This window comes from Galleria mellonella, unplaced genomic scaffold, assembly GCF_026898425.1.
Source record: "Galleria mellonella isolate WM207_F2 unplaced genomic scaffold, CSIRO_AGI_GalMel_v1 utg184, whole genome shotgun sequence".
NCBI lineage: Eukaryota > Metazoa > Arthropoda > Insecta > Lepidoptera > Pyralidae > Galleria > Galleria mellonella.
The window spans coordinates 1,647,852-1,672,164 of record NW_026442025.1 but is presented as its reverse complement, the minus strand read 5'-3'; the positions used below and the strand labels follow the sequence as shown (position 1 = coordinate 1,672,164).

The 24,313-nt window shown below is 34.7% G+C and overlaps 2 protein-coding genes across 2 annotated transcripts; both read left to right on the top strand.

Moving 5' to 3' along the window:
• The first annotated feature begins 377 nt into the window (after window positions 1-377).
• LOC113509451 (carboxypeptidase B-like) lies at window positions 378-4,982 on the top strand. Its single transcript, XM_031909159.2, has 5 exons — window positions 378-544; window positions 1,327-1,536; window positions 2,142-2,244; window positions 3,430-3,741; window positions 4,356-4,982. Exons 1-5 carry the CDS (start codon window positions 480-482, stop codon window positions 4,941-4,943), a joined length of 1,278 nt encoding a protein of 425 aa, XP_031765019.2. The 5' UTR covers window positions 378-479; the 3' UTR covers window positions 4,944-4,982.
• A 3,048-nt stretch (window positions 4,983-8,030) lies between these two features.
• LOC113513300 (carboxypeptidase B-like) lies at window positions 8,031-15,286 on the top strand. The gene is made up of 6 exons (XM_031909177.2): window positions 8,031-8,176; window positions 11,522-11,731; window positions 12,080-12,182; window positions 12,733-12,855; window positions 13,523-13,711; window positions 14,430-15,286. Exons 1-6 carry the CDS (start codon window positions 8,106-8,108, stop codon window positions 15,030-15,032), a joined length of 1,299 nt encoding a protein of 432 aa, XP_031765037.2. The 5' UTR covers window positions 8,031-8,105; the 3' UTR covers window positions 15,033-15,286.
• Window positions 15,287-24,313: the final 9,027 nt, after the last annotated feature.

Here is a 24,313-nt window from a genome sequence, read left to right as displayed (position 1 = left end):
CTGTTTAATTGCCTTAAAATTGTAGGCATGCAAATCTAATACTGCAAAATCTAATACCGGCAAAACCCGCCGAAGGGGAGGCATAATAATATTTAGCAGTGGATAGTTAAAGGCTGATGTGATGATGATGAAGTTAGAGATACCCATGAAAATTTTGTACAAATTCTCCCTCCGTTAAAACTTTAATAAATATTGCAAATTAACCCCTATTAATTTAATAAATAACAAATTACCCTACTTTGTATCGAACGTCGATAAAACACAGGTATGTTTGTCCTCTATTGTCCTTATCTATACATTAATATGGTAAAAACCCTCGTTTAAATCGTCTTATGTTACATTAACAGAAATCTATAATTATCACATTATCTTTGATACATAGTGATACTAGGAGTGTAAGAATTTAATAACAGAAATTGTATAATTATATCATTAGAGTTTCTAGTCATTTTTTGTATTATCGTCATTGTGGTAAGGAGATGAAGGCGTGGGCGGTGTTGCTTCTCTCTGTGATAGTATACGCTAAGCATGACCAGTACGAGGGGTTAGTTGCTTTTATATTTTGAGGGATTCAGCTTTTTCTAACCTTTTCAACTGGGGGATTAGCAATCCCATTGCTAGCAAGGTCGATCTACACGTTCCTCCTCCTGGAAACCAATCTGACTGATTTATTGTTCAATTCGTCATGATGGGCTAACTAACTTGTTCTAAAATCTATCATCCCTCACTGGTACCCCGCCATGGTATCACAGCGCAGGCGGGGCAACCATTCCATTATAATCTATTAAAAAAAAACCTTTTCAACTTTGGTACTTCTATGTATTAATGTTTTTTTTTTTTATGGGTGAAAATGGTATGGTAACCCCGCCTGCGCTAACGGGATACGCTGGCGGAGCACCTGTGAAGGGTGATAGATGAGAATGAAAACAGGCCAGTTAGCCCATCATGATGAATTCAACAGGATTTAACGATGATAGTTTCTAGGGAGAACCGCAAGGAGGTAGACCTGGTTGGGTATATTGCTAGCAATGGGATTCTCAGTCTCCATTACTAACAATCCCTTTCCCCCCTGTATTAATGTATTAGAAAATCTAAGTTTACTTTTCTTTTTTTCTAACATAATGGGCAAACGAGCATTACGATTTGCATTGCAATGCAAAACGAGGGTTGCATGATCACTTCCATATGTTTTAAAAATAATGTAAGTACATCTATCTGTTTGTCTGTAGCACAAATTCTGCTAGAGTTTGAGGTAAACTAATAATTAATAAACTAATGATAATTCCCCGAGGCTATTTGTTTATTTACAACTTAATTAAATTTCAGGTGGAAATCGTATTACTTAGGACCAAAATCCCAAGAGCAATTGCAATCTATTGGTCCCTTAGTCCAGCAATTTGAGTTAGACGTTTTCAGCTACGTAAACTTGGAACGAGAGGGTGTGGTCCTCGTGAAGCCAGAACACCAAGATGGATTCACCAGGGCATTGGAAGAGAAGGGCATTGCTTACAGGATCCATTCTGCTGATGTGAAGACGTGAGTGAAAGTTATTTATTTAAAAGGACATGACATTTATGGTAAAATGTAAAAATTTGTTATTTTCACAATTCCAATATTTTTTACGCAATTTAGAATTGGGAATAAGAGTTTTTTTTATGCAAATTAGAATGGCAAACAAGTTGATGGCCCACCTGATGGAAAGTGGTAACCGTCGCCTTAAGACATGAGCAGTACCATGGACATAACAGGGTATACTTTTTCGCCCATGATACTAACTAATCTACCTTTTCATTTTCACCTATCATCCCTCACTGGTACTCCACCAGCGTTAACTGTTAATGAAGGCGGATTCTCATTCCACTTTCGCCCATAAAAAAAAAAAAAACAGATGAATTTTATATAGTACTTGCCTCTGAAAGATTAGAGCCGCTAACAGTAATAGGGTAATTCCTTCCTCACTCAAAAGTTCTTTGGCATACTAGCGTAAGGAGACCAATTAATATTTAAAAAAAAAAAAACACATTCCACTTAGACTCGCAACCATTATTAACATTTGAAAAACATAAATAGAAAATATTTTTTCCGTTCTTCAACCAAATATATTGTGTATATTTACGTACCCATTTACATGTATATTTCAGAGCTCTTGAATATGACGACATAGCTGTTGAGATAAAAAGGCGTGAAAATCTTGCACGAAAAGGCAAAGAGTTGCCTTACGACAATTACCAAGAAATAGAAGAGGTAAGTGTAAATAAAACAATTTCGGGTACTTCTAAATGAAATATATTAATAAATAAAACAGATATAAAAATGCATTTATTATCATTATTCGTTTTAAAATCCTTGTTAATATTATGAGTGTTCAAATCTTTAGTTATCTCTTCGCCGGTTTAAAGGTTCAAGCAAACGCCATGAAAAGATATTTGGGATGAAGAAGGACAAAGGCGAATTTTTATCCCCATAATTATACCATATTAATTTTATATTCGAAAAGTTACAAATTTAATGTTTCTACGTACTGTAGTGTATTTTGTATTAATTTATATAATAATAATAATCTCCTTAAATGGGGAGTTAAATTTTGTTAAAGTTCAAAATAATCATTAATCATTTATTTCAGGCACTGACTGATCCATATAAAATGTTATCACATAAAAAAACAAACACAATATCACTTACGATTACGGTTAAAATTAACTGTAACCCAATATTTTAATATTGGGCAGTCAAATGATTCCCGAATAGCTTCAAATAATAACTACCATTATTACTTGCTACTATTTATTTAATTCTCTGTTTGTGTTGTAACTTCTTGATGGAATTTCATTACATTGACTATGTAATATTCTTGGACTATATAGATAGAGTGTCAAGTCTCAAAAACGGGTCAACAATTTGTCAAATTAGCTGACTCGTTTTTTATAAGTATCCTATGTACTTACGCACATAATGTATCTTCACGTACCTATTTTTGATTATTTAATAAATGAAATGAGTTTTTAAGCATTAAAAAGATGGAAAAATTATCAAATAAAATAAAGATGGAAGTTATAAAGGAAGCACTCATGACTATTTATCACGCAAAATTGAATGGAAAATTTGAGCTGCTTTCCTCGAAGTATTTGTCTGTGTATCTTTCTATATAATCTGAGGTAATATTATTCAAAATATCTGTATTTAGTCCCACTGTTTTTACACAAATATTTCTATAAGTTATACAAGCGAAAGGTTTTGGAGCAATTTTTATTATCCGAAAATATATAGCACAAGAGTCTCAGGAACCGGCATGCCTGCTTAAGGTGACTTATGAAAACCCAGGAAGCAAGACATGTATGTAAGGGCTAAAGGTTTTTGGCACTGGGTTCTCTCTGTCTTCCTCACATGGGACTTGGCATTTAGACAGATATATGTATACAATTGTTTTAGATTGCGGCTTACCTCACTGATATTGCTGAACGATATCCAGACAGAACTACTTTAGTCTCTGGTGCCGATTCCTTCGAAGGTCGACCGGTTTATTATCTAAAAATCTCTACTACTAACTTCGAAGATACCAGAAAGCCGGTGATCTTTATTGATGGTGGCATTCACGCAAGAGAATGGATTTCTCCGCCTACAGTCACTTGGGCCATACACAAGCTTCTAGAAAATGTGACGGAACCCGACCTTCTGGAACGTTTCGACTGGATCCTGTTACCTGTAGTTAATCCAGATGGATATAAATACACTTTTACAAATGTGAGTAATCTTATTGATATTATATGAAAGATAGGTGGATGGATGAATGTTTCATACTCTTTCTTACAAAAAAATACCTAAATATACTTAAAAGGTTATATCTAATGAGTATGTGGATCAGTACATGAGTGAGGCCGCGTGATCCAGATATATAGAAATTGTTTAAATTCAATATAGACTTCATTCGATATGAACAATAACATTGGGACTTTAAATATATTTTTGCCAAGTAGATTTCTGTTGGCAGCAGATATAATTAAGAGAATCAGTTGTGAATTTTGTAATTACGTAACATCTATAAGATTATGGGGGAACAGATCTTAGTAATGCGGACTACCAGTCCCATTGTTAGAAGTATACTTTCTTAGGTCGACGCGTCAGGTCCGCCTGGTCCTTTCTGGAAACCGTCATACTGTATCCCAGAGGTATTCTTCACGATGGGCTAATTTACCTGTCTTTTTCATTCTCATTTCTCACTGGTGCCTCGTCAGTTTATACTGTTAGTGCAGATGGGCTTGCCATTTCATTATCATCTATTAAAAAAATCTATAAAATTTGAGAATTTAGTTGTTTTGGATGTTGATTAAAAACACTCATCAGCTCTTTTATTTCAGGAGCGCATGTGGCGCAAAACACGTTCCACTGACCAAACCAATACAAGCATAACATGCCCAGGAGTCGACGGCAACCGCAATTATGATTTCTTCTGGAATACAGTTGGAACTAGCAGTAATCCGTGTTCTATCACTTACGCGGGCAGCAGACCTTTCTCTGAAGTTGAGACGAGGGTAGTTCGTAGTATTCTTCACGAGCATCTTGACAGAATAGCGTTATACCTAACCATGCATAGTTTTGGAAGCCTAATTCTCTACCCTTGGGGCAATGATGGCAGTCTATCTCACAATGCCTTGAACCTCCATCTGGTAGGTGTTGCTATAGCTGATGAGATTTTGGCTCATACGTTACCTATCTTCCCTAGATATGTGGTAGGTAATGCTGCATTAGCTATTGGGTATGCAGCATCTGGAGCAGCTGAAGATTATGCTCATTCTATTGGCGTTCCTCTATCGTATACCATTGAGCTACCGAGTCTTGGTCAGGGGTTCATTCTAGATCCAAGATACATTGAGCAGGTTTGCCGTGAGACTTGGCAAGGGATTGTCGTGGGTGCAAGGATGGCTGGAGATTTATTTGTCTTATAATTACAAGGGTATTTTTTGCATTATTATAATTTGTAAAAATATATGTTGTTTTATTATACACCTATTTATTATTTCATTCAAAAATTGACAATTCTATTACCTCTTTCAAGAAAAAGTTGGAATTACATTTTCTAGTTAGTTGTTACACTTTAGTTGCCCGCTAACGACACGCTTTCCAACTGTATTGGGTTGACTGGAAGAGATCTCTGTCAGAGATAAGTTTACCCTTGCTCGCAATATTTATAAATACATTAACAATATAATTTTCAAGTGCAATATTCTTTATTGCATAAAAATTATAAGAGAAAAAGATTCTGTAGAGAAAACAATGGATGACTTCATCGCTATGCTTTCTTCCAAAGAACTTTTAAACGCAGAGAACTAATTATAAACTGTTTGGTAACCGCTGCAATAATTTATTCAGTTGTTACTTGTTGCCTAAATTGATTTTAAGATGGAATATTTTGATGATTTTTTTAAAATACGGTAGGTTTTGGGTGCTAATAGTCTAACAACGCTTGACTGTGATGCTAAGACTCAAACAGATTTGTAGTCAAATGTAATGATTTTTTTTGTATCAGCCGTTAATTGTTTAGCAGTGCTAAATATAGCCTCTCCCATAAGGAGGAGTTTTGCCAGTAGTTGCCACGCTTGGCAGGCGGGTTGGCAACCGCAGTTAGATTTTGGTGATGTTTTAAGTGGAATGCTGCTGCTTTTCCCTCGACCATTAAGTCGCCTCTTACGACACCCACGGGAAAAAAAGAAAAGGGTAGACATTTTATGCTGGGACCAAATTGACAATAGAGACAATATTATCCATCGAAGAATATAACTATATGATTCATTAAAGGCCATCGAAGGTTGCCTGCATTATGTCGACCCACCAAATGTTTTTTATTTACGATATATTTGAAGGAAAATTCAAATTTGGTGTCTATGTTACACCCTATCCTCAATACTTCTAAACTGATTTAAATAATCTATGTTAATACAATAAAGCGGAAAAGTTTGTATGTTTGTATGAACATTGCTAACCTCTAAAACTACCAGTAGATATTGAAAAACTTCTTTCAAATGTTCCTGTATTCGTTTGTTTAATTGAGGAAGGTAAAAGACTATGCAACATTACAAATAATATTTGTGCTTCTGAAACCGAAGTTTCTTTAGAAAAATATTTTGTTTCTGAAAGTCTCTCTCACCAGAGGGAGACTTTGTACAAAAGTCGATTGCTTGGGTACCTCTGTCCCATTCGTGTTTCTACGGCTGTGTTTCGGTTTGAATGGTGGGATATGGCGTGAATTTACACGGTACAGAGGAATAACATCCGAGTCCTCAAGAATGGCAACGCATGGTGGGTATAATGGGCGAAACAGTATACTCTGTTATATCCATGGTACTGCTCATGTCTATAGGCGACCATCAGGTGGGCCGTCAGCTTGTTTGCCATTTTAAGTTGGATAAAAAAAAAATCTTTTAAAAATCAACGATTTTCATCCAGTACTGTTTTTAATCAGAGATAATGATGTAGCATCGTACTGCATATGTATTTTAAAGATAATTACGATTAGCGATCGCAACGACATCCGTAACGTATCTACTGCGTAATCCTAATAATGTATATAAGTATATTTTTAAATGTATGTTTGTGCATTATTTCAGAACGGAGACACCTATTTGATTTGTTATTTTTGAACTTATGTTCCTAATTGTCAGGATGAGGTATATATAAAAAAAAAAAAATAAAAAATCGTAAGGAAAAGTTAAAAAAAATCCATGTAAAACGTGAGCATGTGTGATACAAAACCAGTGGGTGATCTTTAAAAATTTTGACAGATTTGACAGACGGTCGTGCTGTAAAAGAAACAGTTTGTTGTATTTTTTTTAATAGGTCATACGTGTGAAGACAAAGCGGGGTAGTATTATTTAAAAATTGTGAAAAACTTTATCAATCATGTTTGAGTTGTGAAATAAATGAAATTAAATACATACATATTTTGTTACTAGCTGTATCACGTGGCTTCACTCACATAAATTAGTACATAAAATATCATATGTGCTAAGTTAGGATATAACCTACCAAATTTCATTCAAATCCGTTTAGTAGTTTTTGCGTGAAAGAGTAACAAACATCCGTCGAGGGGAGAAGGGATTGTTAAAAATAGGGATAGTAGCCCCATTGCTCGTAATAAACCCTGTCAGGTCGACTTCCTCACGGTTTCTCCTCGACACCATCGTGATGGGCTAACTGTCATTCCTTTTCATGCCCATCTGTCATCTTTCGCTGGTGCCCCGCCAGCGTATTCCATTAGCTTAGCCGGGGTTACCATTCCATTATCATCCGTTTAAAGCAAACATCCATCCATTCGTCGTTACAAACTTTCGCAATTGTAATATTAATATAATTATTAGCGACTTCCAGAAAGAGATAACTCAGTATTCCTTATCAACAAAGATATCAGCTTTTACCCGCGACTTCGTTCACGTGACCGGAATAAGTTTACTGACCGAATTAAAACAGCGTATGTGCTTTTCATTTCTAAATTTCAAGACGATCGGTTGAACTGTTATTGTTTACTTGATCTCAGTCAATAATAAACTTACCTTTCACCATCGTACCACTCGTCATCGTCAGGGAATCCATCCTTACACCACAGAACCAGAATGAACACGCATAGTGCGGTTTCACAGGAACTTCCTCCCGCGGAAACTTAGGTTGTAGAATAATTTTCCTGCCGAGATTTTCCCTAGAGACCACAGCATGGAGTTTTTCAAAAAGGACGTATTAAGGTTTCTTAAGATTTAGCAATACCTGCGAGATATCCCTAGTGTTACTAGCGACCATAGGCTGCAGTGACCGTTTACCATCAGACTGATCGTATGCGTATTTGCCACCATAGTAGTATAAAAAATAGCAATCAAGCAAACAAATTTGCATGCAGAAGATAGTATTTTAATACGTAAACAAATACACGATAAAAAAACTAGTAAAATATGTAGACAGAGATTAGGTTAATCTGAATTAATTGATCATGACTTATCAAGTTAATTAATAAATGTTAGGTAAGAACTGTCTACTTTGTTAGATAATAAAGATTACAAGGGAACCTATTGCATTACTTGAGTCACATTTCACAATAGAGTCCACGAGGATACTAGGGTACAATGTATAAGACAATATTTCTTATTTGTTTGTCATTTTATGTGGTGTTCGCCAAACACGAGCAATATGAAGGGTATGTATTTCTAAATATTTTCTTTTATATTTTGCCTTATTATATATATAGGGGATGAACGAGCATGTGGCTCACCTGATGGTAAGTGAATACTGCTCCATGGACGTCTATCAGATCAACAGATATCAGAGCAACATCAGAGAAATTGCAAATGTGTCGACGGTCTTTTAGGCAGGTACATATTTTTTCTAAGATTTCAATATCTTGTTAGTTCGAAAATAATGCTGCTGGGTATTGATTCCTTAGAATAAAATAATAAATTAGGCCAACATTTTTTTTTTTGTTTTGGATTGTACCCTCAGGTATTTGTTGCCTGATTTCTCATTGTACATTCTGTGATATGAGGAACCAGGCAATATTTTAGGTCGAGGATCATGCAATTTTTTCTCAATGAATGAAGACGGAATGGTAGTCCCGTCTGTCATATCGTCATACTCGTAGAATACTGACGGATCTGACAAAGGTTACATATAAAGATCCGTCGGTATTCTACGATTATGACGATATATGATATTCTGGTTGATGTTGTCTGCTCCACCAATTTTAGTTAGAAGTGGTAGGTGTGAATGAAAGCAGGTTAATTGGCTCATAAAGACAAATTAATCAAGAGTTAATGCCAATCCGCTTGCCAAGTGTGGCAACTACTGGCAAAATCCCCTTTATCGGTGAGGCCTATGTTCAGCAGTGGACAGTTAACGACTGATATGATGATGATAATAATTGCTAGAATTATACCCTATCAAATTCTATATATAATAAATAATTGTATGTAAAATTTAATATAAATGGGTTAAATTTGATATAAGCGGGATAAATTTGATATAAATGGGGGGTAAATTTGATACAAATTGAATAAATTTGATACAAATGGAGTAAATTTGATATAAATGGGGGTAAATTTGATATAAATGGAATAAATTTGATACCAATGGGGTAAATTTGATATAAATGGGGTAGATTCAGTATAAATGGGGTAAATAATGACTAACAATGTCTCTCCCGGAAATTAAGCGATTGATAAGATTGTTTTGTATTTGCTTATTTATTATTATTTATGATTATTCTAGATAGTCATTATCATCACAATGAATATAGATCTCCTTCTTATTTCACCATAAAATACGGATTAGTCAAGTAGAAACGTGTTTTATTCAATAATATAGATACTCTTTAGTAACTGATCTTTCATTGTTATAACAATGAAAACTTCTTACAGACTTTTCTTTTTTCACATGATAAATATTAAGAATTTATTATAAAGAAAAAAGTGTTTAAAACAGTTGAACAATTGAAATAGATTTATTAGATGTTTAAAGATTTTTATGAATAAAAACTCGTATAAAACTGAAGGATTTTCCATTGAAATGATTAAAATTACTCAGTCGGGTGAAATATCAACTTATTGCCAATTGCCAAAGAATACTAAGAGCGACCATACTTTAACTTACTGAATTGTATTTTCCAATTTCTGATTGATTTATTTCAGTTATTTTTATATTTTAGTTATTCTGCTAGCGAGCCACAATGTCAAGAAATAAAATACGTCGCATAATATAAATCTACCATTAAGAACTTGGCACCTGCTTCATATTTTTCTTCGGAATTTTTCAAATACACTCTTAGTATCTAGTACTATACGTTCAATGCAGCCTTTATAAGAATACTAGCTTTTACTCACGGCTTTGCCAACGTTAATATTGATTTTGTTCAACAATTCTAATTAATACTTTGATTAGAAATTATAAACAATATTTCTGCAGAGTATGAAGCAAACCGACGACGTTATAAAAACTTTCATACAAAAAATACCCTTCCCTAACCTAACCTATAAGTTTTTCTCAAGAAAAAGTAGGCTATAACCATTTATAGGGTCACATCTGTCTTTATAGCAAATTTCATTATAATCGATGCAGAGGTTTAAGCGTGAAAGTGTGACAAACAAACAAACTTCCTTTCGCATTTAAAATATTAGATAAGATTATTGCATAATTAAAGTTTTAGAACGTTATCAGAAAACTTTTGAATAATCAGCAGAAAGAGTGTAAATTATTAAACTGTTTTTCATAATTGACAGATAAATGTAACGTTGTCACAATTTGGCAAACTAAAGATTTGAATACTCTTCGAAAGTCTTCAACATTTTTTTTTATACAACTTAGAATGGCAAACAAGCTGACGGTCCACCTGATGGTAAGTGTATCTTCATACTATCTTAAGAGAAGACATAAAGTTTACAAAATTTCTGCATTTCTCGCACGTTTCATATCCGAAACATATATGAGCGAACAGTATACTCTGTTATGTCCATGGTACTGCTCATGTCTATAGATGACGGTTACTACTTTCCATCAGGTGAGCCGTCAGCTTCTTTGCCATTCTAAGTTGTATAAAAAAATATAAAAAAATCCAATTAAGACAAAAATGTTAAAATGACTACTTATAAAAGAAATTTTACGAAAAGAAGTTTACTCGACATGAGACGAACGCTAGCGAAGGTACATAAGTCCCATATCGACTTCTTACGAAATTTAAGTAGGTTTTTTTTAATTTGCAGTCGTCTTTAAAAAGTTTTGAGGTTGGTAATAATAATAATATAACAACTGAAATGCGATCCCCTATTATATGAAGCGATGACCAAAAATACATTACAGGGAGTCAATGGATGCAGGTGGCTCGGGGCCGTTTCTTATGGCAGTCTATGGGGAGACCTATGTTAAATGACGGACAGTACGCGCCTGATAATCAACAAAACAATGGGGCAAAGAATATCCAAATAAAACCAGAACATTATTGTGGTATACCTCGTAGCCTAAAGCTCAGACATCTCAAACTTGATAGCTTAGAAGCAGCAAATAATAGCTGGCTCTTGTTGCCAGAATTAAATCAGTCAAAAGTCTGATTCTTGATAAAACTTCTTAAGTTTTCAGAAAATTACTGTAAGAAATTAATTATCTTGAGTAAAAATAATGTGTGTATATTAATACAGTCTCCAGTTTGCAGATTTTGTCACAGTGAGGAAGAAACGCCGCAGCACTTGAAGTGTGGCTGTAGCCCACTCATACATAAACGATATATCTCATTTGAAAGATACACTCTATATCCTGAGGAGATAAAGAAATCGTTACAAAATACATCTTAGGATTCCTATCATTAATAGAAATTAGCAGCGAACTTTAAAAAAGAACATGCACAAAAGATTATGGAAAAATCGCAACGTCACTAGTTTTTCTGCCTGTAAAAGTACATCTTTCTATAATAATAATATAACGTTTGATATGTTGATGACGATTATAGTGATAGAAAACAAAATAATTGTATTTCTCTCATTTTATATTGTTATTACAGTTATGCAGTGTACGATGTAACAGTTACAACTAGGGAGCAAGGACTATTCGTGAACCAGCTAGAAGAACAGCTTCAAATCGACATCCTGTCTTACGTCGGACCCGATAGAACTGGACAAGTTCTTGTCCCAAAAGATCGGCGGGAGCAATTTCAAAATGAACTATTAAATTCTGGGATTGAGTTCAATATTGTAACTGAAAATGTTGTTGAGTAAGTAAATAACCTCGTCTATATTTCGTGTAAATATTCCTTAATAAATTATAAATAGCTTTTCGCTCACTACTTTCGAAACGTGGCATCCAGAAGTAGTTTAACCAATGATATAAAATATACTATTTCTAGATAGCGTATTATTATATATATATATACCAGATTTTAAGTTAGAACTTCGAAAACAACTGTAAAAATCACATTTAATTTAATATAGTAGATTTTGCGTCATACTAGAACAAGCACAAAAACAGACACATTTTCTAAAAAATATTGTTTGTGTTAAGAAAAGATTAATGTGCATTTATAAGACATTTTACAATAAAATGGCATAATTGTTGGTTACAGACAACTACGTCTTGAAGATGAAATGCTGGCCGCTGCATCGAAAAAAAGTAACAAATCTAGTAGGATTGGTCTCTCTTTCGACACAATTCACAGATATGAAGTTGTGAGTATATAATTTGACGACCTCTGTAGAAATTTAGGATATTTTTAAATAACTTAGATTATAAAGAACCTATCTAACTGTGTAGTTCCACGATAGAATAGGCCACTCCTTCCTTTCGTAAGAGGCAACTAAGAAAGGGTGAGGGATGGGCAGCAGCATTCCTCTTAAAACGTCTCCAAAGCATGACTGTAGTCATCAATTCCAACCATGGCAACTAATGGCAAACCCCCAAGGAGTAGGCTTATGTTCAGCAGTGGATAGTTAAAGGCTGACATAATGATAATGGTGATAATGATAAAGATCTGCAAAATTTCAAGATTCTGGATCCGTAACAACGCACGCTTTCGGCTGTGCGTTGTTACGGATCAGTCAGTAAATCAACATCCTCTTTTACATATATAGATTGCTACCGATATATATTATAAGCAATCTATATTAGATATAACTACTGCAATAGTTCTAAATTCATCTATCTATCTATTTAAGAGCTGCGCTCTTGTCGGTGGAGCTCTAAATTCATATCAATTATAAAATGGTACAACATTTTTAGGTTGACCAATATCTAGTGGATTTAGCCAACGAGTATCCTGATATTGTCACCGTTGTATCTGGTGGAAGAAGTTTTGAAGGCAGGGATATTAAATACTTGAGAATCTCCACAACCAACTTCCAGGTTTGTATTTAATTTGAATGTATCTATTTGGGTGATTTTCAGCAAGTGCAATCTCTTTTAGTAATTTTTTCAGTGGACTTTCAACTGTGCTTTCAAGTTTGAGTCTTCAGAAAAGCCAATATTCCAGAAATATTGAAGGAATCATTTTATGAAATACTTTTTGGGGATACCCACTTTTTTAAAGACTTGAATTGCATTTACTGAAAATCACCCATATTGTCTACATCTCAGATGGTTACCGCGTAAACAGAAAGAAATGCATGCAAGCATCATCTGTCTTTACGTTTCATAATCTAGTATTGTCACCTTTTCTTGAAACTGTCAACTTATTTAATTTATAACTTTTGTTTGTTTTGACCTTTATTATAATTTTTTTTTATATTTAAAGCAAATAATATTTGATTTCGATTTCTTGGATATCCCATACTAGAATAATAACGTGATAATATAGATTTGTAAAATGACATAATAACATATAACTATGTTTCAAAAATTTTAATACTAAGAATGAGGGTAGCAAATTAAAAAATTTGTATGCCCAATAAAGTATTTTCACAATTACCTTATAATTATCGCACAATTTGATGGTAATGAGTTGGTTTGAATCTCTAAAATAAATTTAAACATTACTTCTAGTTCTTAGTTAATTTATAAATTACATTTCTAGGATAGAACTAAGCCCATCGTGTACATGCAGTCACTTCTACACGCTCGTGAATGGGTTACCCTGCCTGCAACATTATATGCCATTGAAAAGCTAGTCATCGATGTAATTGAGCAGGATCTGCTGCAGGATATTGACTGGATCATAGTGCCTATTGCCAACCCTGATGGATATGAGTACACGCACACCAGTGTAAGTCCAATGAGAGAGAGAGAGAATATGCTTAATTTGCGTCACATATTTTACATATGGATAATAATAATAGTATCGTATGGGACATTTGACTTGACTTGAGGTGATGAGTAGCCTTATGTCACCAATTCTTTTAAAATCCTAAGTATTGGTGTTTTAGATTTGTAACAATCATATTAGGGTTGGGACATAAAATAAGAAGAAAACAAAAGAGATAGTAGTTGAATAATATAAGTATAATATTAAAAATAGAGTAAATAGCAGATTATCCGATAAAAATTTATTTAATAATTGTTCTGATATGTTTATATCATTTTGAAAGAATTAATCTAGTTTTCGGCTGCGTATCAGAAGACATAAAATTGATTCATTTAACGATAGTACATCTAATATATATTACCTACTCATTTAATTTTAACTTGTTTAAGAATGTTTATTTATCTAATGCTCACATTGAAGTATTCCAAAGGCCATTTTAAAGCAACTATCTTTTAATATATTTTATATAAGTGGTTGAGTAGTATACCACGATTTATCCTAGTCATGTTAACGATCCAAGTCTGTGTTCTTCTTCTTCCTTTGCCTCGCCTTTTCCGATTCGAGGTCAGCTATTTCTATTACATGCATCTTTATCCAATCCAAATTCATGTCTTTCACATCTTTCTCCACGTACAAAAATAACAATAAAAGGAAATATTTATGTACGTTTGTTTTTCAGTCCCGATTCTGGAGGAAGAACCGTGCCACCGGTTATTCAGCTGGAAACGCCTGCATCGGTGTTGACTTGAACCGTAACTTCAATATCCTCTGGGGAACAGCCTCTAGCAGCAACGTTTGCTCCGAAACATTCCACGGCAGAGGTCCATCTTCAGAGCCAGAAACGACTGTACTTCAAAACATTGTTGGTCAGGACGCATCTCGTGTGGAGCTCTTCCTCGACATCCACAGTTTTGGAAGTTTGATTTTGTACGGTTGGGGAACAGGAACACTACCACCAAATGCTCTAGTCATCAATTATGTTGGAGTTATTATGGCTCAAGCCATTGACAATGTTAAATGGGCATCCAATGCTGATTATACCGTAGGTAATACCTACTACGTATTGTACGCTGCATCTGGTAGCGCCAGTGATTATGGTTTGGGTATTGGTGCACCTTTATCCTACACTTATGAACTGCCAGGATACAGAGGTAGCAGTGGCTTGAACGGTTTCCTTGTTGACCCTGATTTCATTGAACAGGCTGGATTTGAAACTTGGGAAGGTATTAAAGTGGGAGCTAGATACGCGAGAGACAATTTTAGGAGGAGACATGGTTATTGATTTATATTTATAAATGTATGTCTTTTTAATTTGTATATGACTTTAATTGCAAAATGTAATTCAATGCAATAATTTCATTTTTATTGATTGTTAGATGATATTTTGTCACACCGAATTGAGACTTGTATAGATTTGCTTTTATTATTTGTTCCATTTTAATTCTATTTGCGAGTAAAAATTTGTATATTTTGTTTTGTTTCATTCGTGTAATATTGTAGTGTCTTAAAGTTATTACATTTTTTTATTAAAGCTGTCATTCATATTTTATTTATTTATTCATTAGTACAAATATGTGTATATGGCGGACTTAATGCTAAAAGCATTCCCTCTCAGTCAACCATAGGGAAGTGTCAGAATACTCGAATGCGGTACTAGTAATTACATACATACATAAATACTAAAATTACATATATAAACGAATAAATATATATAAATAACAAATATACTTGCACATATATCATATATATTATTTTATACACGAAACTGAGAATACTATAAAACACTTACTGCTCGGATTAAAGTGAGCGTGAACGTTTTTTTTTTTGAAAGACGGTTTAGTCGTTAATCTTTTAGTGGCATCAGGAAGCGCGTTTCAGAGCCGCGAAGAATGTAGGAGAAAAGAGTTTGAAGCGAAACCAGTAACCCTTTAGTTATTATTTGTTACAGAATAGTTTTTGTTTGTTTGTTTGTTAACTGTGGATTACGGAATAAGCATTTCTTCCTTAAGCAGCTGTATAGTAAACTATATCAGAGTTCAAGTTCTTCCCTTTTAAATCACAGATATATATAATATATCTGTGATTTAAAAGGGAATTTATATAATCACAGATATAGATAATCACAGGTAACACCGTATATTTTTTTTATGGAATTTAGAATGGCAAACAAACTGATAGCCCAATTGATGGAAAGTGGTACCCGTCAATTATAGACATGATCAGTACCATGGACATAACTGAATTATACTGCATCGCCTATGATGCATGCTCATGTATTGCTATTCCTGAGGAATAAAATTTTAACTCAGTATTCTGTAATTTCACTGCTATATTCCACTCCTCAAACTGAAACAGCCATGCAAACAACCACTTCACGTTATCACATCACCCGTTAATTGTTGCCCAGTATTGAACAATGACTTCTCATTTATATTTATACTAATATTATAAAGAGGTAAACTTTGTGAGTTTTGATGTTCGGTGTAATCTCCGTTACTATTGTTCCGGTTTTGAAAATTTTTTTATTTTTATTTTTATACGACTTAGAATGATAAACAAGCTGACGGCCCACCTGATGGAAAGTGGTAACCGTCGCCTATAGACATGAGCAGTACCATGGACATAACAGAGTATACTGTTTCGCCCATGATACCCCTCATGGGCTGCCATTCCTGAGGACTCTGGTGTTATTCCTCTGTACCCTATAAATTCACGCCGTATCCCACCCTTCAAACCGAAACACAACCATGCAAACACAACTGCTTCACGGTAGAAACACGCATGGGATAGAGGTACCCAAGCATTCGACTTTTGTACAAAGTCTCCCTCTGGTAATTCTTTCACTGTGAGAAAAATATATTATCTCTGACTGCTGTAGCCTACTTTCTATTTTGGTAATTATATATTTTCAATAATTAATCGTAATAAATGTAATCGAAGTCGGCAAACAATCTATAATATAGTGTGCATTACCTGAACGGTTTAATATCAAAAAGATTCTTTTTATGTTGAAAGTAAAATAAATGTTACAAGCCATTCTTTTTACAATCTTAAAGAATATTGGTGTAGTATTTTCAGACACGCCAAAATACCAGCCTTATTAAAATGTGTTGAACAGTTTAAAAGTTTCACAAGCAAATATTGCACCCGTGCGAAGCCGGGGCAGATCGCTAGTAAATATATATATATATATAGACCTTACTATGAGCATACTTGTTGAAAGTATAAAACTAAGGGGCAAGTCTAGACTTGCGTTTTGGCCTGTAATTTGGCCTAGCGATAAGACCGCCTTTTGTACCTTTATATGCATATTTTAGTATGTACTCCATGCTGCTGTATTTCAGTTAAATTGTTTGTTTTTATGTTTTTGGTGCAACAAATAGTTAAATAAATATTTTTTTTATATGACTTAGAATAGAAAACAAGCTGACGGCCCACGTGATAGAAAGTGATAACCGTCGCCTATAGACACGAGCAGTACCATAGACATAACAGAGTATACTGTTTCGCCCATGATACCCCTCATGGGTTGCCATTCCTGAGGACTTTGGTGTTATTCCTCTGTACCCTGTAAATTCACGCCATATCCCAACCCTTTAATCCGAAACACAGCCATGCGAACACAACTACTTCACGGTAGAAACACGAATGGGACAGAGGTACCCAAGCAATCGACTTTTGTACAAAATCTCCCTCTGGTAATTTAACGTCACGAATTCTAGGAGCATTTTTGTATATCTATTAATATAATGTACATTTTCGTGAAAATAATATCATCAACGTTCCCTTCTAATATCTTTAATCCATACAGACTGAACCTAGATAGGCTCTATTACAACTAATAGGCTATTTAGTTGTTCATTATTAAAGTATATTCAGACGAACGTCCAATTAACTTAGCACGAGCAAAAAGCCCGTAATGATACGATGTCGCTAAATCCTGAATGAAAAAGTTATACTGTTGAACAGGACTTGTTTTACAGTTTCTTTTGGAATACATTTTAATCGTAGGTAATTAAAAATTGCATTTTGTACGACACTTCATACGTGCAGACTTTCCGTAAGAAAACCAATGAAGTTGGCCACTGCTAAATGGTATATTGGGGGGGAAAGGGATTGTTAGTAATGAAAACTGAGAATCCCATTGCTAGCAATATACCCAACCAGGTCGACCTCCCCGCGGTTCTCCCTGGAAACTATCATGGTTAATTCCTGATGAATTCATCATGATGGGCTAACTGGCCTGTTTTCATTCTCATCTATCACCCTTCACAGGTGCTCCGCCAGCGTATCCCGTTAGCGCAGGTGGGGTTACCATATAATTTTCACCCATCAAAAAAAATGGTATATTAAAATAAAACAAATACCAAATTTTAATTTTAGGAATACAACTGTAAAGTGCATACAAACAGACAGAATGATGGAGAGATTGAAAAAAAAATTGTTTTAGTTCTTATTGCTCTTATTATTTTTTAATATTTCACATCTATTTACTTTTTCTTTTTTTATATAACTTAGAATGGCAAACAAGCTGACGGCCCACCTGATGGAAAGTGGTAACCGTCGCCTATAGACATGAGCAGTACCATGGACATAACAGAGTATACTGTTTCGCCCATGATACCCCCCATGCGTTGCCATTCCTGAGGACTCAGGTGTTATTCCTCCGTACCCAGTAAATTCACGCCATATCCCACCCTTCAAACCGAAACACAGCTATGCAAACACAACTGCTTTACGGTTGAAACACGAATGAGACAGAGGTACCCAAGCAATCGACTTTTGTACAAAGTCTCCCTCTAGTTTTTATTTACAATTTTATTATATAAGTAAGATTAAATAAGAAATCATTAAAAAATATCTACGAGTATATACTTGTTATTAGGGTTTTAAAAGAAAAACAATTTAAAAAATAAATAAAAAACCTCCGAGACTCAAGGAAATCATTATTATCATCAATCATTATCAATAATATTGATCCGAATGATGTTTAAATTAATAATTTACATTGATGAATTTCAAGTGGGGTCCATCAGTTACTTTGTTAAGTTGTACAGAAAAAAATATTCGATAAGAGCAATGTTGATATAAACACAGGATTATTTTCGCAGTTTGGACCCCGAATGGTTAACGTTAGGACCCGAGCAACGATTTAATAATTTGACTGAAGATGCCTTGTTTAGGCCAATCACATGTCGCGAAACGTGCGTGAACAAAATGGCAGTGGGCGATTGATAGCTAATATGAAAGGTTGTGGTAGATCAATCCTGGTAGTGATAGTGGTGTCAACCTTCGGCTGTTGGGGGGAAGGGATTGTTAGTAATGGGGTCTAATGAACCCATTGTTAGCAATACACTATCAGGTCGACCTCCACGTGGTTCCCCCTGGAAATCATCGTGAACAATTCTTGTTGAATTCGTCACAATGGGCTAACTGACCTGCTTCATCCTCATCTATCATCCTTCACTGGTGCCCCGCCAGTGTACACCGATAGTGCGGGCGGGGTTACCATTCCATTATCAACCATTAAAAAAAAACCTTCGGCTGTTGGCAGTCACACATATACTAATTGTTGGATAAAAAGAAGGGTAAATGACAAACCTGGTTCACTTAGTCCCCGCGTGTAGGTCTTTTGTACGCGTTCTCGTTCTCTCTTCTAAATATCTAACACTTTTGTTGATTTTGCTTAAGTACCACTGTATGTTGCGCGGAGATCGTGGCCGATTGAATAATTCGCAACTGGCGGAGATTTTTCGTGATTTTGGCGGAACTTGACCAGCTCGACGCGCAGTTGGATTATAGACTGATTTTGTCCATCTACCCTCCAATGTGATCCCAGATTTGATAGGGAATATGGATAGGTAAGGAGGGTAGAAGAATATTGTGTTCGGAAATGTTTAAAAATGTTTTTTTTTACAACGCAGGGGGCAAACGAGCATGCGGCTCACCTGATGGTGACTACCGCCGCCCATGATCACCCACAACACCAGCGACATTGCAGGTGTGCTGTCGGCCTTTTAAAAAGGAATATACTCTTTTCTTGAAGGTTATGTTGTCGTATCGGTTCGGAAATACTGCTGCTGGAAGTTGATTCCAAAGAATGATTGTGCGTGGAAGAAAGTGCCTTGAAAAACGCACGGTGGAAGACCGCCACTCGTCCAGAAGATTGGGATGAAACTTTAGAGTTATTTACTAGTTTACAAATGATGAGATTATATTTACCACTAATTAAACAAAATTATTCTAATTAAATAACCAGTGACTTCCGCAGGATATCATCTAGTTCAGTAAAATAAAAATAAAAGAACCGTATTTCATGATAAAGTATTTAGGGATCACAGTAAAGTCTGAGGGGAAAATAGACATCACTGTAAGAAAATCTAGCATTGTTTGCCCTGTTCAGGTAAGCAATAAGTAAAGAATTCGTTGGATGCCGTCGCGTGTCGGGTATCGGTGGGGTAAGGGGGTTCGGAGGGGTTCGTTCAGTGGAAAATATTGCCTCTAGCTAAGACGTGACACTGTCCGCTGGGTAGCAGTGGTGTTGTACTATCGATAGGTATTTGAAATATCGATTGGATATTATTGGAATTTGTGATTGTCGATTAATAGAGACTACAGCATGGGGTTCTTCAAAAGGGGGGTAAAGAGGTTTCTTCAGGGTCGGCAACGCACGCGTAATACCTCTGGTATTGCAGGTGTTCATAAGCTACGGTAACCACTTACCATCAGGTGGGTATGCTTGTTTGCCACCTCAGTGGTATAAAAAAAATAATAATAACGAAATAGGATTTTATTAAAATTATATCAGTCCCTAACTATCCACTGCTGAATATAGGTTTCCCCTGTAAGGGGGGTTTGCCATGCTTATCTTTTTTTTTTTAATGAATGACAATGTAACCCAATCTGTGCTATCGGTATACACTGGCAGAGCATCAGTGAGAGATGATATGTAAAGATGAAGTCAGTTAGCCCATCGTGACGAATTCAACAAGAATTATCCACGATGGTTTCCAGGGGGAACCACGTGGAGGTCGACTTGATATAGTATATATATATATTGCTAGCAATATATATTGCTAGCTGTTAAAATCCATTGCTAACAATCTCTTTCCCCCCGCCATGCTTATCAGGCTGGTTGGCATTCCGCCAATCCTTATACCATAAGTTTTCTAAGTTGTCTCTTACGACATCCACGGGAAAGGAAGAGGTGGTCTATTCTATGCCGGGACCATATGCCCAATAAGTATATATAGTTAAATATACTTTAAAATTTTATAAAAAGTAACAATATAATAAACTGTTCTCTCTCTGTCTCTGCGGATTTAATGCTAAAAGCATTCTCTCCCAGTCAACCTTAGGATTCTTATTTTCTAAAAATATAAAAACAAAATATATATATATATATATATATATATATATATATATATATATATATATATATATATATAGATAAAATGTTTTTAATTTATATATATATATAAATTAAAAACATTTTATCGATACCTGTCGCAACTCTATCCTTCGTGGAACATTCTAGAAATGCAGCGAGAACACGTTCAGAGAGTTCGAACGAATATGTCAAGCCTAAAGGAAACTACAAATTCTTATACATTATCCAATTGAGTTTGCAGTTAATATATTTAAACTGGAACGTTACTTTTGATAAGTTATATACGAATAGAAAATATAAAATGGTCCCTTTTTTTATAACATAGGGGCAAACGAGCATGCGGCTCACCTGATGGTAAGTGATTACCGCCGCCAATGATCACGCGCACCACCAGAGTCATTGCAGGTGTGCTGCCGGCCTTTTAAAAAAGGAATATGCTCTTTTCTTGAACGTTATGATGTCGTACTGGTTCGGAAATAGTAAACGTGAAGCAAATGTTATTTCATCTTTAAAAAATTAATATATAAAAAACAACTAAGCTTCTTGTTCGTTATTTCATTCCCGTGGATTTCAAAAGTAGATAAGTCAATGTAACAGATCATTCTAGATGGTGTATCAAAATTTTAGGTCTAATAATAGTTTAGTTTTCTAAGGCCCAACTTGACCTTCAGGAATACAACTGGGAAAGCTGCATCTAATTTGATGCTGTAGTTTGCGTTATGCTGAAACAAACAAACAGATAAACACAGATGTTGATGTGAATTTAAAAAAAAAAAATTGTTTTGGCATTACCCTTACCAAGACCACCCATATTATTTCTTCTTAAATATCTCTCACGTACAAACGTCGTTTAGTTGCAATTTTATTATATTTGTAAGATAAGACGATTGCAAATAATATAATGTACAATAATTATGTGACTCCAGCATCTGGAAGTACTCATACATTCAAATTTGCAACAAAAGATTTTCCTCCGGGCACGCTCCGTATTAAACGAAATTCCTCGCTTCTTTTACAATAAATAAATGAAACTTGATGATATTTAGTGTATAGGATTAAGATTTTTTTATTTTTTTTATATACAACTGAGAATGGCATACAAGCTGACGGCCCACCTGATGGAAAGTGGTAACCGTCGCCTATAGACATGAGCAGTACCATGGACATAACAGAGTATACTGTTTCGCCCATGATACCCCATGCGTTGCCATTCCCGAGGACTCAGGTGTTATTCCTCCGTACCCAGTAAATTCACGCTATATCCTATTCCTCCGTACCCAGTAAATTCACGCCATGTCCCACCCTTCAAACCGAAACACAGCCATGCAATTAATTAATGCATTATTAAGGTTTGGAGTTACAATTTTGTTAAATTTACAATATTTTTAAATTACAATTGTAAAATCATTAATTTAAAAAAAAAACATTACAAAGAGAAATCGATTGGGACTTGCGATTGGATTATGACATACGATAACGATTATCCAAAAAATGTGTATTTCATCTCAATATACAATTTAATATTTTTATATCATTAATTTCATGAAATTATGTATTCATAATGGGCTAAAAACATTTACGAGTATTAGTCAGCCATTTGAATAATTTGCTATTAAATCATTTTAAACAGAAATCAGTATTATTAGGTAGTTTGTTATATCAGAATCATCATTGAAATTACAAAATAATACACTCCTCTAATTGGAATCGAAATCGTTCAATAAATTGACACCGTTCCAAATGAGCTGAAAAAGTAAAGTTGCTTTCATAAAGAGCATTCAAGTTGCGAGTTTTATCTCGGTATATTAAATCTTGCGGCCGCTCTCGTTCTGAGGGTGTTTTAAAATTAGATTCCCCCTTTGCCGGGGGTGGACACTGATCAATTTTCGATTCGGAAGTGATTTGATTGAATCCCACAACATTATTGTCTTCAACTCAGATTTTGGTGCGAGAAAATTATACTGAGTGTTAACGCCTTTCATTTATTCGGTCGACTATTTTTTTATTTTTATTTTATTGCCACATAAAACAGATTACAACCATAAAGAACTTAAGGCTAGGTTATAATCCAATTACATGATGTGCACAGCTTGAGTAATTCATTAAAAGCAAACGCATAATATAAATAGAAATACTTAAAATGTTATATAAATATATAAAAGATAAAACTATATATATATATATAAAAAAATATTTTCAATCGTATTCTACAAAATAGAAAACAAGTTCCTCCAAAATATCAAATATTTTGTACCGAATATGTAATAATAATACTATACAATTTATAGTATACATATCAAGCTGTGATGCCTTCTACATGTTATTAGTATTGCACTGCACTGTACTGTATTGCATTATATTGTATTTATCATCATTATTATCATCATATCAGCTTTTAACTGTCCCCTGCTAAATATAACCCTCTTGGGGGATTTTGCCAGTAGTTGCCCCGTTTAGCAAGCGTATTGGCAATCGCAGTTAGGCTTTAGGGATGTTTTAAGATGTTGTTGCCCATCCCTCGTCCTCCCTTAGTCGCCTGTTATGATACCCACGGGAAAAGAAGGGCTGACCTATTCAATGCCGGGACAACACTATATTGTATAGTTTTGTCACTACATTTAGCAGATGTGGAGTTTGTGAAAGAACAATGATTTTGAACAATTTTTGGTCATTTCTGTTCGAAAGAGTATACACTTTTTAATAAAGTTATAGATGATAGAAGTACCCTGATTTTTCCTAATTTCTATATTGCTAATTATGTACCGTTCTGTGTGGTCTCGGTATAGAAAGGTCCACTCCTTCCTTTCCCATGGGTATCGTAAGAGGCAACTAAGGGAACCTAAATATGGAGGAATGAGCAGCAGCGTTCTCCATAAAACATCCAAAAGTATAATTGCGGTTGTTAATATGCTTGCTAAGCTTGGCAACTACTAACAAAACTCTCCTTATGGAGAAGGCTTACGTTCAGCAGTGGACAGATAACGGCTGATATAATATAATAATCGTGTATACTATACATTAAATAGATTAAAAAGATTTGTATGTAAGTCTACTTACAAGTAGGTATATATGTAATGGCGGAGTTATCCCATAAGAATCTTATATAGCTAATCTTTGATAATCCCTAAATATCCCTATAATATTTTAACTAAAATCTATCGTGTTCCTATAAA

Excerpts from the sequence above, each read along its gene's own strand:
- LOC113509451 (XM_031909159.2), top strand. The coding sequence starts at position 480 with ATGAAGGCGTGGGCGGTGTTGCTTCTCTCTGTGATAGTATACGCTAAG. Across the intron at positions 545-1,326 it reads AAGCATGACCAGTACGAGGG|GTGGAAATCGTATTACTTAG; the intron begins GTTAGTTGCTTT and ends ATTAAATTTCAG. Across the intron at positions 3,742-4,355 it reads ATAAATACACTTTTACAAAT|GAGCGCATGTGGCGCAAAAC; the intron begins GTGAGTAATCTT and ends CTTTTATTTCAG.
- LOC113513300 (XM_031909177.2), top strand. The coding sequence starts at position 8,106 with ATGTATAAGACAATATTTCTTATTTGTTTGTCATTTTATGTGGTGTTC. Across the intron at positions 12,856-13,522 it reads TCTCCACAACCAACTTCCAG|GATAGAACTAAGCCCATCGT; the intron begins GTTTGTATTTAA and ends TTACATTTCTAG. Across the intron at positions 13,712-14,429 it reads ATGAGTACACGCACACCAGT|TCCCGATTCTGGAGGAAGAA; the intron begins GTAAGTCCAATG and ends TTTGTTTTTCAG.